Genomic DNA, 16,302 nt, shown 5'->3' on the forward strand with positions numbered 1-16,302 from the left:
CTCGCCGAGCGCTTTAAACCCGCCCGTCTCCGCCAGCGCCCGCGGCGCCGCGTCCCGCCCCCGCGCGCTGCCCATTGGCCGCCCCGCGGCCCCGCGCGCCGCCATTCGCCGCGGGCCGCCCCTGCGCCCCCGCCTCATTGGTACGCGGCGGGCGCACGCCCGGAGTGCGTCACGCTGCGTGATCGCCGCGGCGGGACCAATCGCGCGCGGGCGAGCGCGCGTGGACAGCGCGGCGATTGGCGGGACGGCGGCAGGGCCCCGGCGCGTGGTCCAATGGCGCGGCGCGGCCACCACGTGCACAGCCTGTGGGTAAACAGGGAGCGGGGGCGGGCCTGGGGGCGGGGCTAGCGCGGGGGGGCGGGCCCGGGGCCCTCAGCCCTCATCCCTTCACGCCCCTCCGTGATGGGTCCCTTGGCGGCGGCCCTGGTAGGGTCTCGGGGGTCCCGTCCCTCGCTTTGCCGCCTCCTCTGGTCACTGCTCGCCAGCCCAGCGCTGTGGGGAATCCACGTGCCCTTGGTGACCCCGCTCTGAGCGAAAACCTTACCTTGTCTCTCGGTGTCCCTCCGGTGCTGCCATGGGAGAGAGGGAGGCAGCGCGGTGCTGGGTCGGTCTCAGCCTCTCCCGCTGACAGCCGGGCTGGCTAGGACTATTAAATATGGAAAAAGGATGTGGTGCTGCTGTCTCCCCCCCAGCTCTGTCTGGGGGTTACCTGTCTGTGTGAAGCCCCTTCTTGCCTCACTGAAGGGCAGGAGCTGAAGGGGTTTGGCTGTAAATGAACAGTCCCGGACAGCGGGGAAACCTCGTGTCCACACAAATACTCTGCGTTTCTGCACCTTGTAAATCAACAAACGTCCTGCTTTAAGAACTTGCTCCTACAACCCCACTTTGTAGCTGGGCAGTGAAATGGGTGCACCCCACTGTGTGCTGTCACACCTGAGCACATCATCCATAGGTAACACTTGGGAGATAGATTAAAGAAAAAATGCAAAGTTTTGCTGTTATGTTTAGAAGCAGAAGCTTAGGAAACCGCAGCAAGCAGTGGAAGAGCGGTGAATGTGCCTGAGTCGATGGGTGGGCAGGCCAGAATTATCATTCCCACAGTGGTGAGGCTGCGACAGCTCTGTGCCCATCTCCAGCCAGCCCAAGACGTGCTCCAAACCAGAATGCTTTGATTCTATGGGATACATACTGCAATTAATGCTGTTCTTGGCCTTGTCGTGTTTTACTATGGCCCAAGCTGGCAGCAGTGCATCTTCCCGGAGGCGTGTGCGTGCGGTGGATGATGTGCTGGCATTTCCACGGGTGACCAAGGCGTCATCTCCCACTCCGAGTCACCTGCCTGCTTGAAGCTTCTGACAGCTGCATCTTCCTGCATTCCTCCATCCCTCTGGGGCGCTGCAAAACACCAGCCTAGTGCTTCCCAGCTGACTCAGTTAATTACTGAAATTAGCAAAACTTGTCTTCGGCACACAGAACCTTGGCTTTTAAATAAATAACATGTGATATAAATCCCCAGGTTTCCTCAGAACCCCCCCGTGTCCTGTGAAATGTAGCCTTATATTGAGAGTTCCTTCCTTGCCAAGAGCCAGGTAGGCCTTTGGAACATCTTTTGTTGGCTACAGGTTCATACCCATGTCCATGTTAGTCAATAGTTACCTAAGGAAAAGGAATGTGCTTACAGATGGGGTGAACTTATGGGCTTTATTTCAACTTTCGGCCATGCATTCTTCAGCTCATGATGATAATTATGTAAAGGAAAATAACTCTGTTAAAATGATGATTGTTTTAATATGTAAAGATTCGTTGCCTATTCACATCCCTTTGTGCATCTGAAATAATTATTTACAGAAACTACAAATGTTGCATTGTAGTTGGGAATTGTGTTGTATAAAATTGTACTACCTTGGAATTTTTTTCAGTTCAATTAGACTCAGACGTGACTAGTTTTGCATCAATCTTTTCCTTGTATGCAGTTTTTCACATTGACAAGTATCAAGTTAGTTTTGTAGTCAGCCAAGAGACCGTGCCTGGATGTGCAGACTGAATATTTGCTTATTTGATGAGTTTCATTAGGTACAATATGTGTCTGTGCAGACTGATTTTGAGAGTATGATACTGAGGGAAAAAAAAATCAAAATCCCACAACTCCCTTTTTCCTACATGAATTAGATCCTGTATAAAAGTAATTAATTCTCTTATGGGTTTATGCAACCATTCAAACGCTGCCTCCCTTTCATTCTTTGCAAGTGCAAATGAGCTAGATAGGGAAATGAATAAACATGGCAAATTGCTTATGAAACAAAACATTACCCAGAATTAGAGAGAGCTGGGAGGCTTCAGTAACTCGAGCAATTAGCCTGTAGAGGACACAGTTAATAGGCACATTCTGTCACAGTCAGGTGATACTTCTTCCAGATGTTGGTTTGCCCTTTAATATATTTTCTTCCTTTTTTTTTTTTTTTTCACAGCAAGAATCAAAAACCAGCACTTGTTATAATTATCAAGGGGTGATTGGTTCTCTTATCTACCCATCTTTCTGGTGTTTGAGGCGTTTTAACTGACCCACAGTGATGCTGTAGCATGAATGGTGGAAACCACCACATGACTATTTTAGTCTCTGACAAGCCAGGAGGAAGGAAGAGGAGATGAGCACTCACAGTGTGGGTGTTTGTGTGTGACTGGTAATCTGAGTGTGGGAATAGGTGTGAAAGAGCAAGAGATAAACTAACGTGCTTGATTATATTTTCATTCCACTCATTTTGCTGCTTTATAAGAAAGAGCTACCTGAACAATTTAGATAATGCAAAAATTAGCTTGTAAGAGTGAAAAATACACAAAGAAAAGTCTCATTGGAGAGTATCCATAAAGCTGTGAACAGCTCTAGCAATAATCACAGACTCATCATGAAGGGAAAGGAAGAAGGAGATCTTCCTACAGTAACTGGTTATATCCTGGCTCTGCTGGTTAATTTAGAAATGACTTCTATGGTCAGATCACTGAATTTAGATGGCTGGATTCTACATGCAGTAATTATATTTTTACTCATTTCAGTGCAAATGTTGAAAATAGGGCTATCAGGGCTTAAGCCTGCCAGAAGAGTTTTGGAAAGTATGGAATTGATTCCAATTTTCCATAACAGGTAGGACACATAATATGTAAATACCAATTCTTTTATTTTTTTATTTTTGGTGGAAGATATAAGGTAAGAAACGGTCTCAGTAACAGCTTCTTGTGCCAAGAAGGTTTCTGTTTTCCAAGAATCCAAGCTGTAACTGGGAAGGAAGTGAGAAATTGGATGAGTATTTGCTGTCCTCTTCCTGCTTGAAGGAGCTGAGACACAGCTCTTCATCATGAGTCAGGCACCAGGAGTTTGCCAACTAAGCCTTTCTGTTCTTAATAGCCTGGCAGTTTAGAGAGTGAAGAGCTATTTCTGCTACTGGAGGAGGACTTGGGGAAGTGTTTATGAGAGCTGCTAACAGCTAATTTACAAATTGGAGTTCTTATTTGAGATTGTTGTGCTGTAACATCCATTCAAGCATCTTTCTTAGCCAGTACCAAACACAACGGGCAAGGCCCCGGTGTCTGAGCTGCAGCTGAGTTCGGTGGGAGAGCCATGAGCCAGAATGTGTGTGAGTGAAAGGAGTGCAAACCCCACCCTGACTTTTCTGCATGGGAGGGGGGGATTTGTCCATTTACCTCTTCCTTTATCTCCCAAAAATTTCAGCTGTCTCAGTGGCTCTGAGAGATGTTAGGAAGCAGTTGGCTGAAAGCAGTGTTTACCCCTGATTTTACAGGCTTTAGAGTTCTACAAAAGCCTCAGAATATAAGGCCTTTTTTCTTTGTTCCCAGATATCTAGAAATCTTCTGGAGTTGTTTATGGAGTCAGGACAGGGAGGGATGCGAGACAATTCCTTTCTTTCCCTAGTTCCTGGCCTTTTACCAGCAAGTTCCTTTATCAGCACTGTGGCAGAAATGCAGCCCTGAGTGGGGCATGAATTCTCCCTGGCCTCCCAGTCAGCACAAGAAGGCGACAAATGGGTGCTGGTTGCACTTGCTGTCATGGACAGTCTTTTATTGCTTTTATTCTATTACCAGTAATTGAAAGGTCAGCCAAAATTTTCTTAGACAATTAAGTGACATTTACAGAGAGGAGATTGAGAGCAGCCAGAGATGCTTTTCTAAGTGATGCTGCCCAGCTAGTCTGATATGTCACTACAGCCAGCGTGTAAAACACCAGGATGGATGTTTTTAAGGGTTGTGCTGTATGTGGTACATTGAGAAAAGCAAATTCTGAGATACTGAGGGATTTATCTGGGCAGGTGTTAGTTCACACAGCCTGGTTCAACAAAGCACAATTGCCTTGAAGGTCAAAAGACCAATCTGAATTCAAGGGTATGTCTGGAAAATGGAAAATCACAAATGAGAGTATGGGAGCCCCTGTAGAAATCCGAGGCAGAGGAAGGACAGAGTAGGTTGCACGAGGCTGATGACAGAGAACCAAACCATCAAGGCTCGTGCTCTGAGTCATTGGCTCACACAACTGCCACACATCCCATCCTTACCTTCTGAGGGCTGGGAGAGGAGGTTCTCATCCCTGCCTCAAGAGGCTGGGGCAAAGGGAGAGGTGGTGGTGCAAGCTGCAGGGCATCCTTTCTACTTCCAGTGGCAGCACGGAGCCAGGACCTTCTCTGTCACCTCATGAGGTGGCAGCATTCAGCAGGCCCACAGGATAAATGTCAGCACTAGGATTCCATCCCAGCACATGATGGACCATCATGTTGTTTCATGCACTGCTAAAGAAAACACTTGAGTGACCTGTTGTTTACTTAAATATTTATATAGTGATTCAGAGTGCAGGATATGTTACAGCTCGTTCCTGTGCATAAAAGCGATCTAAATCCAGCACTCAGCTGGGCAGCAGAGGACTGCTCCAGGGTGGTTTTGGATGTTTACAGCTGCTATAGGTTTTGCAAGGAGAGTGATCAGAGAAAAATAATGTGGTTAGAACATCTCTTCATCCTGCTGTCCCCTGAGGACAAAAAGATTTATTGGGGTTGTGGCTCCTGCACAATTAGAGTGGCCCTCTGGAAGTGCTCCTCTGGAGGAAGAGCTTCCTACAATTGTATCATGTACCCCTCTGCATTTCAGTGACTTCAAAGGAAGATGGTCAGGAATATGCCTATAAATATCTGACATGGAGAGAGGATACAAATTTCTGTTGTTGAATCAACTCTTAAACAGCAGCTGCATTATTCATGTGTGGATCGTGGTTTGGTGTTCCAACTCAAGGGAATGAAGCCAGAAAGGGAAAGGGAAATTAACAGACTCCTTTGGGTTCTTAGTTATGTGCTGCTTTAGCTGGTTCCTCATATGGGCTGTAATTTGAGGGTTTGAGGTCTTTGTGAAGGGCTTTTTGAAAAAATTTAAACTGAAAAAATTTGAACTTGGGATGAACCTGAATCTCATACCAGGAAACCTCACACTGAAGGGAAATGCATGCCTGGATCTGAACTCACCTTTTGGCAGAGCATTCCTGTAAACAGGAATGTGAGCCTTGTGGTGCCACTTCAGCCTTACGAGTTCATACCAAGCAATGGTGTGCATCATAACTCTGAGAAAACACAGGTGGCATATCCAGAATATTTGTAAAGATTGTTCCAAGGCAGCAGCTACTGGAAGCATCTGGGTGAATCCATCACCTTTGTGACGTGGTTCAGCAACACAGCAATTGCAGATGCAGAGGTGCTCTACGTGAGGCTTTTTTTCACAACCTGGGCTGCTGTTGTTGCCCAGGCTTAGGAAAGGTATTACCTCAGCAGAAAATGGAGATAATGGAATGCTTTATGCCAAAAGGGAATGCAGAGGAAGAGCTACAATGGATTGAAAGTGGGGTCAGCAGCCTGAGATAACATGAGTGATGGGCAGGACACAGAGCAGGATCACAGTGGAGCTGTGCTGATGGGAATGTGTGCTTTTACTTGGAGCAGGGTTATTTGGCTTTTGCTGTTATTTCAGCATGATTTGAGCTGTAGACACAGTATGATTCTGTCCTTACAATCTGTGTGTTGTCTGGTGCTCCAGCCTGCTGGTAGATTGTGGGATATTAAGAGAGAAAGGGTGATGTTAGGGAAGTTGTACAAATGCATTCAAACACTGGATCTCCTATGCCTGGAGTAGCCAAAGTTGCTCCAGGATGTGGAATCTTTTTTTTCCTTATAACACTGTAGGAGGTCTTGGAGTTTCATGGTAACTGCTTAATTAGGTCCAGCTAATCAAGCTATCCTAGGATCACAAGCTGCTACTACTACAACTACAAGTTTTCTTTGCATGCTTTTTCTCAAGCTTAAACCCCAAGACAGTATTTTAGCCATTATAAGCAGCACTTAGCACAGGAGGGGCACAAGTAAAGCAGGGCACTGTCACTGGTGAGGGGTGTACAGAGGGAATTTAACCCTGGATGGGAGAAGAAGGCAGAAAAGTGTGGCTACCTCAAAACAACCCAGCTTTTTAACAGCCTTTCCCTAAAATTTGGTGACCAGAATAACCTCAGACCCATAAGCAAGGCATGTCATTGGATCAACCAAGGATATTTTCGGTGTACAAGAGGGGACACGGAGCTCCTGGTGCCAGTGCTTTGGAGAGAGGTAGAACACCTCAGTGATGGAACTGGGCTGACTGACACATCTGGGGGGAAAAGAATCCTCTTACATTTGTGGGTGAACAGCTGATGCTGCAAGGCATGGAATCTGATTATAAGGATGGTCTCAGGGTGGAGCTTCACCTTCCATGAGTGTGTCCCACAGTGGAAGTGAAATTGAATCTCTCTCAAATCTTTTCATTGGTCCTGTGGAAACCAGGACTTTTTGAGTCACATCTTGCTCCTCCTTCATGTACCTTCAAGCAAAGGCTCTCACAAACACTGAGGCAGAGCATCCTAGAGAGATACGTAGCATTGCCATAAAGGTGCCAATATATGGCAGCACATTCTCTCCTGTTTTATGTCTTACCTCAAGGCAATGGTGTCTTAATTTAAGGCAGGAATTACTGTCTTCTAAATATTAAAGTTTTTGGGTTTTTTTCCTACTTTGTATGAGGTTGAATCATTTCCTTTACAGAATTTTTCTAGATGCTTATCAAGAGTTGTCATCCTCTCAGCCTTTCCTTTGATAAGCTGAAGAACTGGCATCTTTTATGCCTCATATCATGAAGCCCATTTCCCAAAACCCAGGAGTCTGTGCTTAAACTGATGGCTTTATAAAACAGTTAGTGGTTTAACCACATTTAAAAATATTCCAACATTTCTTGGAGAAGTGTTTCAGTAACCAGTTCAAGCTGTGATTGAAACAGAAATGAAATGTTGAATGTGTCATGGCTCATTAAGCCTGTATTTTCTTTTAAAATAAAGTACGCAACATATCCTTAGATGTAAGAAAAGGTTAGGACTTTATAATTTCAATTATTGAATGCACCAGTGTGTCATAGCCATGTACCTATACACACACATCAAACTCACTTGCCGTAGTCACTCTTGTTGTGGAAGCCACCAGTGGTCATCTGGCTGTGAAAAGCCTGAGAGATAAGAAGACACCATTAATACTGTTCATTTTTAGACATACACACAATGAAGCAGCAATTTTTACAGTTTCTTCTGAATTATGAAATATTAGGCATTGTCAGAGCCAGCATATGGGGCTAGATGGACTTTTAACTGCCTGCTGTTGTGATTCTTATCTTCCTCTACAGGGTGAATTAGAATTCTTTGGATCAATGAATGTACACAGGCTTTTCTTGTATCAGAATAACATTACACAGCCTCTTGTCATTATAGCACACCAGAAGATTATTTTCAGTGATAATGACAAGACCATGTCAATCACAGGACTTTCATAGTAGGAATTTGCTTCTTATTACATCTTTCATGTGGGAAATTTTCCTCTTTCTTCATCATGAATTAGTACTCAGAAATTGGTAGCAAAAATGTTCCAAGTTTTAAAAAGAGAAAATGTCTCACTTGTGCTGCCACCAATGCTCTAAGTTATACAGGCATTGACTTCTGCTGTGCCTCCAAGATTATAAAAATGGCACAGGCAGAGCCTACATTTTGTTCTGCTTAAATATCTGCAGAGATCACAGCTTTTCTCTGATAGATACTATTGTTGGAAAACATTAGTATGCACTACCTGTATTTTCCTGTGTTCAAAGGACGCAATCACAGAGTTCTTCATTTATTTTGCTAAGGGCTCAGTAAATGCTTCACTGTTGCCATTCTGTAAAGAATGTATTTTCGTGTAGAGGCATTATCATTAACAGATTCTTTTCAAATTCCAGGAAGAGTGTGATAATTTTATTTGGCATAATGAAGTCTGAGCACTTACAAAATTTGCAAAAAATTGTTTTAAGGCCTTTAATTTCCCTCCACACTTCATTTTTTAAACTTAATTAGGTTTACTGGAAATTTCTTCTGCTTGTACAAGTTCTTCCAGGCCCAGTATTCCAGCCTGGGCTCAGTGTGCAACTCATGGGGACCCTGACTGTTGGTGTCCACAGAATCTGAAATATGGAAAAATGGATAAGACAAGAGATATGAGCTGTAAAACAGCTGCACCAGGAAGGTAATTACAGCGAGCAAAGATTTAGCTCAAATGCTGAGGGAGCAACTGACTTGAGGAGACTGAAGTTAGGCAATATGGATCCTCTCAGTGTCTCTGGAGAAAAATTGAGGATTTTTAGATAAGTTTGAGACACTGCCATGGATTTAGAAATCAATCTTGCTCTAATATTTTTTGGAAGTTAATTCACAATTCCACCTTGAGGGATAAAAGTCTGCCTGAAAGTCAGTAGGATTTTGGTGCTGAGTTGGGAAGATGTTTTAGAAGTGGAGCTGGTTATCACCTCCATCATGTTTTCATTATCTTTGTTTTAGTCACTCTGTATATTTTGTTAGATACTATTTGTCCTTCAAGCGAAGAACCTATTTAAAATTAATGATAATTGATTAGTTGCTTCTAAGTCTTCAGTTGTCATACTTTGCTGATGTGTAAAACTTCCCAAGAAAAATGGTGTTATAACTGCAACATTGTGCACCTTGACATTAAGCATGTATTTCACTCATGGCCAATTTAAAAATCAAAATAGAAACTTTGTAATAATCTTCCTTTACAGTTTGGGTTATGAGAAGCTGAGAATTCCCTTAGGCTTGATTGATAAAACATGGCATTTATCCTATTCCTAGGATGATGTTCAGCAAACTTTATGACGGAGGGAAACAGCTGGTAAAGTGGGTTCATGGAAAGGTGAAGGTAATATAGACATAAAAAACAAGAGGATAATGATTTTAAAAGGGATAATAGTTGTAATAACACCATTAACCTTTTGCTTCAAATTATTGAATGTGTGGTCTCTTCAGCAGGCTAATCAAAGGTTTGCATTAACCATGATGCAAGAGGAAGTGGCAATATACAACCTGAGGTGATTTTTTTCCCTCTTCCAATTATTCACTATCAAACCCTTCCTGAAAAAAAAAAAAAAAAGAAAAAGAAAAAACTGACCCTTTGGCCATTGCAGACCCCTTCTGATTTTGAATTGAAACTGACTTGATTTCAGAAGGAACAAACTTTAGCTTCCCTCCTGCTTTGTAAGGGGTAGATTTTGCTAGGGAAAAAAAAAAGAGAAAATAAAATAAATATCAGTTGTTAAAGATACATAGAAATTAGAGGCAGAGTTGTGAGCAGGTAACCAAGCGTTACAGGGCAGATTGTTGGTAACAGTGAGCCCTGAGCTGTTTGGGGTCACATAGGGAGGGGATCAGCAGCAGGCACAGCTCTTCCTCAGCAGCATAGGAAGGTCACTGCAGAGCTCTGATGTCTCCCTGCCTGGGACACTTCTGCTGTCTAAAGGGCAAATGCAGCCTGAACCTGAGCAAAACTTCCCTTTTTATTTCCCTGCTCCGTGCACATGGGGCTGACTACGAGAGACAGAACTGTGCTTTGACAGTTTACTCACATGCAAAGAGGCAAATGTATTAATGGTGGAAAATCACCACAGATGATGTAAAAGCTCATGGTGACTTGATGGAATTGTTCAAGGATTTGTCTGTTTGGACAAATGTGCTCCATCATACAATTTCACAGGTGGTGGTGCTCATTATTCACTTAAGGCACCTGAATGGGCTGCCCAGAGAAGCTGTGGCTGCCTCATCCCTGGGAGTGTCCGAGGCCAGGCCGGACAGGGCTTGGAGCAGCCTGGGATAGTGGAAGGTGCCCTTGCCCATGGCAGGGAGGTTGTAGCAAGATGCTCTCTGAGGCTCCTTGAACCCAAACCATTCTATGGTCCTGTGTGGAGAGAACCCCCTATGAGAGACACCCACCACAAGATTGCCTGACTGGCCCAGGATGTGTCATGTCAATCTAATATGAAAGGAAGAAGTGTAAAAGGAAGTTTGCACCGTTCCTGGCTGACAAAACCCAGCAGCATTAACAGCCCCGTTCTGTGCAATCAGAAATGGTGAAAGACTTCAGGTGCAACGTGGCCTGAATTTGAATTAACCAGACTGAATTTAAAATCAACAAGCTGAAAGGGTTTGAGATAAGAAGTCAGAACATTTAGAGGAAATGAGAACTGTTCTGGGAACTAAAGGTGAGAGAAACACTAAGTCACATAAAAAATATTCAGCAAGAACAAAGATACCTTTTCTTTTTCTGGACACCTTTTTTTAGAAGCTGTCTATAATCTGCAACCTTTCCTGGGCACTTTCCCAGGCTGTTTTTAGTAGCTGAATCCTTTGTTTCAAAACCACCCATTGATTCAGTGCCCTAAGTGAGAAGTAATTAAGGTGGGTAGAAATCTTGCCTGCTGTATGATGTGTAGGAGATAGAGGCAGAGAGGGGGTGAATGAATTTTTCAAGATATCTCTCACAACACATGAGAATGTGTAGAATATCATGAAATACATGTGTGGAGATGTGCAGCTCAAATTTCTGTCTACTGATCTCTTTATTTCCATGCACACACATGCTGATGTGCATACAAGTGAGTTCCTGAAACATAATGAACTCTTTAGGCAGTACTTTGTCAGAATATCATTTAAAGAGTTACATCCTTTTAATGCACAGTAGTTTAAGCAAACTCCAAGGTTCTTACTCAGCAATAAACCCATTAAATCATCTTAAATACCATGTCATAATGACAATTTGATGCCACCAGATGTGGCACTAGGGATTTTTTTTCCTTTAAATGCTTTCCTGGAGATACAGCTTCCTGAATTTTAAATTCTCTAGCCTTTTTGCACAGCTGTTAGATCCCAGAGCGCTGCCATCTTTTTGCCTTGCATCAGTTATTCACTAAATCATGTGTGGCACAACTACAAACTCACTGCATCTAAAATGTTTAGGCTCATAACCACTTCACCCTCATAAAGGCTGAATGGAAGAGGGTTTGGGCATTAAATTCTGAGAGCAGTATCCACTCCAGTTGTGGATCTTCCTTATGGGGAGATTTTGGAGATGGAGTCACAAGAATACCCTTCACACACCATTCTTCATGGGCAACTTATCCTCTTGCATCTGTGGAAAATAGAGATGCCTGGCCACCTTCCTGTCTTTTCTCACCTTCTTAGCCAAAAGGCAACCAGATTGGTGGTCCAGCATGACTTCTACCCAAGGAAGACTTGGGAAAGTGGACACTTTAGCAGGATACAATGGAGTCCAAAAATCCCTCTCACAAATAAATGTTATTTCATGCTATGTGTATTTAAATAGTGCAACATGTTATGGAGGGCTGTGGAAAAATTCTGAGGAAAACAACAGAAATATGTTAAATGAGGAGCAAAGGGAGGGGAGGGAAGATGATCTCCACAAGACAGGTTCATCCAGAAGCAGCTCCTAATGCAAGAAGTCCCTATTTCTGATTGACAGAAAGCAGACCATCTCATGAGCTGGCAGCAGCACTGGAGGCATCAAAGATGGGTCACTGGGTCCTTGCTCCAGCCTTTATGGGGGGACCATGTTGTTTTTTGTCATGTTTGAGTTGGTGTGGGTGAGTGCTGCAGGATCTGAGATGGCCTCACCCCTCTGGCACCTTGTGTTAGACGTGAATTTTCCCCTAAAAAAGGCAGTGGGAGGGTCCCACCAAGATGCACTGAGAGTGTTGGCAAGGATTTGGAGTGAGGTTGTGAATTTTACACAGTTAGATCATACTAGTAAGTGTGGTCACATCTGAGGTGCAAATGTTGATGGTGGGGTTTGGAGCTGCTCTTGTGTGGGTCAAAATCACGATCTGTGACCCCAGGGATTGTTGGGGCATTCCCTGAGGGTCAGGAAGGTGACACAAGACACCGACAGTCTAGAGGTCACAAACACCTGCTCAGACAAAGTGAGATTAGGTGTCATTGCCATCCCAATCTCCTACCTGAAGGATTATTAAATCCTGATTTAGTGTGAATTAAAAATACTCCTGAAAAGGCTGATTCAGAAAGATTGTCCTTGTCTTTCATGGAATCATGGTTTGATTTGCTGCTCAGCTTCATGGTTGGCACATGAGTGTTTGAGCAGCTCAGTATTGAAGAGGACATTCAGTGCTCTCTATATTACCCTCCAGTGAAGTGTAATATTTGATAACATCAGTAAATACAAAACAGAAACAAAATGACAACAGCATTTGAGCATCTTGTGATAGCAAATGAGGTGGAAAAGTTAAATGGATATAGAAGAGGATCCTCAGAGATTGGATCTCAGTGTGATGCTGGTAGGAGACCAGTTGTTACTGTGCTGATATCAACATGTGGAGCTCTAAATCTTTTTGGGTTGTGGCTGAACGGAAAGATTTACTCACAGCTGCCTTTTCTCTTTCTCTGATTGTATAGGCTGTCCTCCTCTCCTACCAGCAAACAAATAAAAACTGTGCCAGCTATAGCAGCAGTTTACATAGAAAAGCAATGAAGCAGTTTCAGGAAAGAATTAGATATAATTTTGGCTTTTTTTTTTCTCTTTTTTTTTTTTCTCTTTTTTTTTTTTTTCTGTCACTTAGCCTCTAGAAAGAGAAGATGTGCTGATGTGCAGAGCTGGGCATGTATTATGCAAACTCCTATCACAATGCCATTGTCTGCTTGTAGACCCCCATATCTCTCTGTTTCCATCTGTTGTTTAAAGACTAAGTTGGTTGGAGGATGTCCAAATTCCTTTCCCTTTTCCAACTTTGGTGAAGTACCTGCCTCCCTTAGGCTCCCTCCACAGACAACAGAGAGAGAGGGAGGCTTCTCCAAAGAATGTGATGTGCCAGGGGATGCTCCTTTCTCTCCTTCTCCCCCTTTCCCTCCTTCCATCCTCTTCCTGACTGCACAGGGATTTTAGAAAGTGCTGAAATACATCACCCCAGCCGAGCACAAGAAGGGATGGGGTGAATTTGGGCAGTGCTGCTGTCTTTAGCTGGCCCTGGATCAGGATTAAGATATCACAGGCTGTAAGGAGTAGGAATGTGGCATCCAGCAGTTGTCTGTGGCCCGTGAGTGGGCAGCAGCAGGAGCTGCTCTGTCTCAGTCTAGGCAGTAACTTGTGCCTGGTGCAGTATTTCAAGAGATAACAAGGGAATGTTGAGCTTATCCAAGAAAACAGAAATGACACAGAAGATAAATAAGCAAGGCATATAAAGCATAAATGAAATCCTATTAAAATTAAGTATGTTTTAATTTCTGAAAAGATTGATATTTTGGTGTTAGATTTACTGAACAGGAAAAGATTACAGGCATCATTAAAATAAAATGTTTTCAAGGGCCCTTTTAAAAAATTGTAGCCATGTTTGCAATTGCCATGTGCAAAATATAAAAATCAGAGAAGGGAAAAAAACCCCAGCAAGCAGTGGAAATAGCCCATTTTGTGAATTATAGGAAGAAATATACCATCTGTGATTTAGTGCAGTTCCCAAGATCCCATCTGTGATCGAAGCACAGTCCTTGGTGAAGGCTGAATCCCTGAGCCATTCCATATAATAAAATACTTATTTTGGAAGGTGCTTGGGCTAATGGGTTTGTTTTTCTGGAATATGGCTCTTCTAGATGAGACATAAAACCCTAGAGGCCTAATTTTGCCTCTAGTGGCCGACTACAGCTGACGTCAGGAGAGGCAGAAGCGAAAGGAGGTCAAAGATCTAACAGTGTTTCCTTCAGAATTTCTGCACTACTTTTTATCAGGTCAGGTTGTTGGGTCTAAGAGGTCCAGACAGAGATTTCATAATCTCTAGAGTCAGACATTGTGGTCTCTTTGCAGCAGGAGGGCTGACACTGCAGCTGCACCACAGAAGCTCCAACTATTTCCTTTTGTTACTGCTGTTCATTTCTCAGCAGAGGAGAGAGAAAGAGAGATCCCTCAAACTGGGCCAGACTTTTCATGCAGCTGCACCTCTGCCATCTTCTGATGATCATGTGTTGTCACTGTGATCTCTTAGGTTTTGTCCAAAGGTGGCCTCAGGTGTATTAGGTATTTTTACAAACACAACATATTTAATTCCAATCCGCTATTAATTATACACACAGGTACAGATTGGCTCAGTTTCAGTTACCACTGAAATTTATATTTGAATAATAAATGCATTCACCTGTTTAATAAATGTTTATATTTTCTCCTCTATGTAATTACATGCTGATTATACAATTACAGAAAATACTTACATATTTTGCACAATTATGCTATTACTGAAATAATGCCTGCAACAAAGCTGCGTGTTTGTGAAGGATGTTTGGGAAAATACCACCAAGACTGGTTGTTTCGGAGTCATCCAGAGCTTGTGCAGCTCCATGTGCTGCTGGAGCAGTGTTACACCTCAGGAGTGAGTGTGGGATTGCTGGTATTACCTCGAGGTGAATCCAGCTCTATTAAAAATATATATTCAGCTTTATTATAAAACAGCTGTGATTGAAGGAGGTTCATCCAACCTGATGTTGTGGTGCCCCGGTTCTGACACACGGTGCACACGGGCTGGGGGTGCAGCTGCCCAGACAGACACCTCCAAAGCCACTACCCCCTTTTGCTGTGGGCTCTGACCAGCAGGCCCCAGTCTGTGCTTGCCCCTGCTGGGCTTAGAACAGGTTTTCACTGTGCCTGTATCTCCTTGGAGCACTTCAGGCATCCTGTGTGTGAGGGATGGTGCAGATTTGAGTCGCGACATCGTATTGGTGAGAACAGCTGCACTTGGCTCTGGTACTGCCCTCTGCTCTGGGTGTTCTCATGCTTGGGGGTTCCCAGTCCCTGGCTTAATACAGACAAATAAACAAGTAGCAGCCTTTGATAGCATCAGCATCTGTGTTTGTACTGATGGGGGGTGAAACAATTCACCCAAGCTAACACAACCAGCAGCATCAGAGCTGGGAGCAGGATGCCTGCCTCCCACCTGCCTTTCCTGGGATCAGCCAGCTGCCTGCACAGCACCATAGGGAGAAAAAAACTCCTCTTCAAAGGATAAATACACCCTGGCTCTGTCTCCCCCATGCTGTACAGGTCTTGCAGCCAAGGGGTTAAAAAGAAATGAGTGCTTTTGGCATGCTCTGTGGAGTGCCCAAAGTCTGAACATGAATGACCAAATTGCTTTTTACTTTTTAAATTAAGGCCTCTGTCTGTACGCACACAGCTCGCACTGCTGTTCCATTAAATAAGAGAATTTGTTCCCACTCTTATTTTTAATAGGGTATGACCCTGCCGTTCCATCTCACAACTTTACTGACATGAGATCTTAAAAGCAATCCTCCCCCTCTCCTCCTTGAAGTCTGAGCTTCTGATAGTTTCATACACATTGTGTTTATTTTACATACACAGCTCTGCAGCTGCTGCTTCCTTCTTCTCCGATAAATGACAGCATAACTGTTGCATCCACTAAAAAAAGTAAATAAAATTAAATGGGGAAGAACAATACATCTCTGGCAGAGAATAATAACTCTTTTAAGGCATGTATCTAAATTGTACAGTCTGATCTTAATTGTAAGGATAATTCTTTGTTATTTCAAGCAACTTGGAACTGGACAGCAAACGCACGCTCTTGGCAGTACATCCCAAGAGAGATTTCTGTGGGAACAATGGGGGGAATTCTCCTGGATTGAAAGGAGATTGAAGCATCTTTATTAGGTTAATAGGGCTTATAGTCTGATGAGAGAGAGTGGAGGAAAATGCTACGACCTGTTGTTGTTTGGCTGTTTGATTGGTTGGCTTGGAGGGTTTTTTAAGCTGGGGCTGTGCAGGATGAGGCCCTGTGTGGGTGTTGGATGGGAGGTTTCAGCATTAGGTGTCAGCAAGAGCAAGGAGGCTTGGACCAGCCAACCTC

General features: G+C 43.7%; 2 protein-coding genes across 3 annotated transcripts in view; one reads left to right on the top strand and one right to left on the bottom strand.

Annotated features, from left to right (window-relative positions):
* Window positions 1–47: 47 nt before the first annotated feature.
* The window catches only part of LOC111934013 (uncharacterized), a 42,617-nt gene continuing 26,362 nt past the window's right edge, over window positions 48–16,302 (top strand). Inside the window, exon 1 of one of the 2 annotated variants that reach the window (XM_086849767.1) lies at window positions 48–309. In XM_086849767.1, coding sequence (XP_086705893.1) covers window positions 274–309 — 36 coding nt within the window. In that variant the 5' untranslated portion in view covers window positions 48–273. Of the gene's footprint in view, window positions 310–365; window positions 1,590–16,302 lie in introns of those variants that run through there. The other variant, XR_015276016.1, reaches the window with a different exon arrangement.
* The window catches only part of LOC111934012 (uncharacterized), a 411,068-nt gene continuing 397,918 nt past the window's right edge, over window positions 3,153–16,302 (bottom strand). The window contains exons 8-11 of the mRNA XM_086849765.1: window positions 9,549–9,651; window positions 8,376–8,550; window positions 8,181–8,267; window positions 3,153–7,569 (exon numbers count right to left, since the gene is read on the bottom strand). The gene's annotated coding sequence lies outside the window, so the exon portion shown is untranslated. The remainder of the gene's footprint in view (window positions 7,570–8,180; window positions 8,268–8,375; window positions 8,551–9,548; window positions 9,652–16,302) is intronic.

This window comes from Cyanistes caeruleus, chromosome 13 (assembly GCF_971803275.1).
Source record: "Cyanistes caeruleus chromosome 13, bCyaCae1.hap1.1, whole genome shotgun sequence".
Lineage (NCBI taxonomy): Eukaryota > Metazoa > Chordata > Aves > Passeriformes > Paridae > Cyanistes > Cyanistes caeruleus.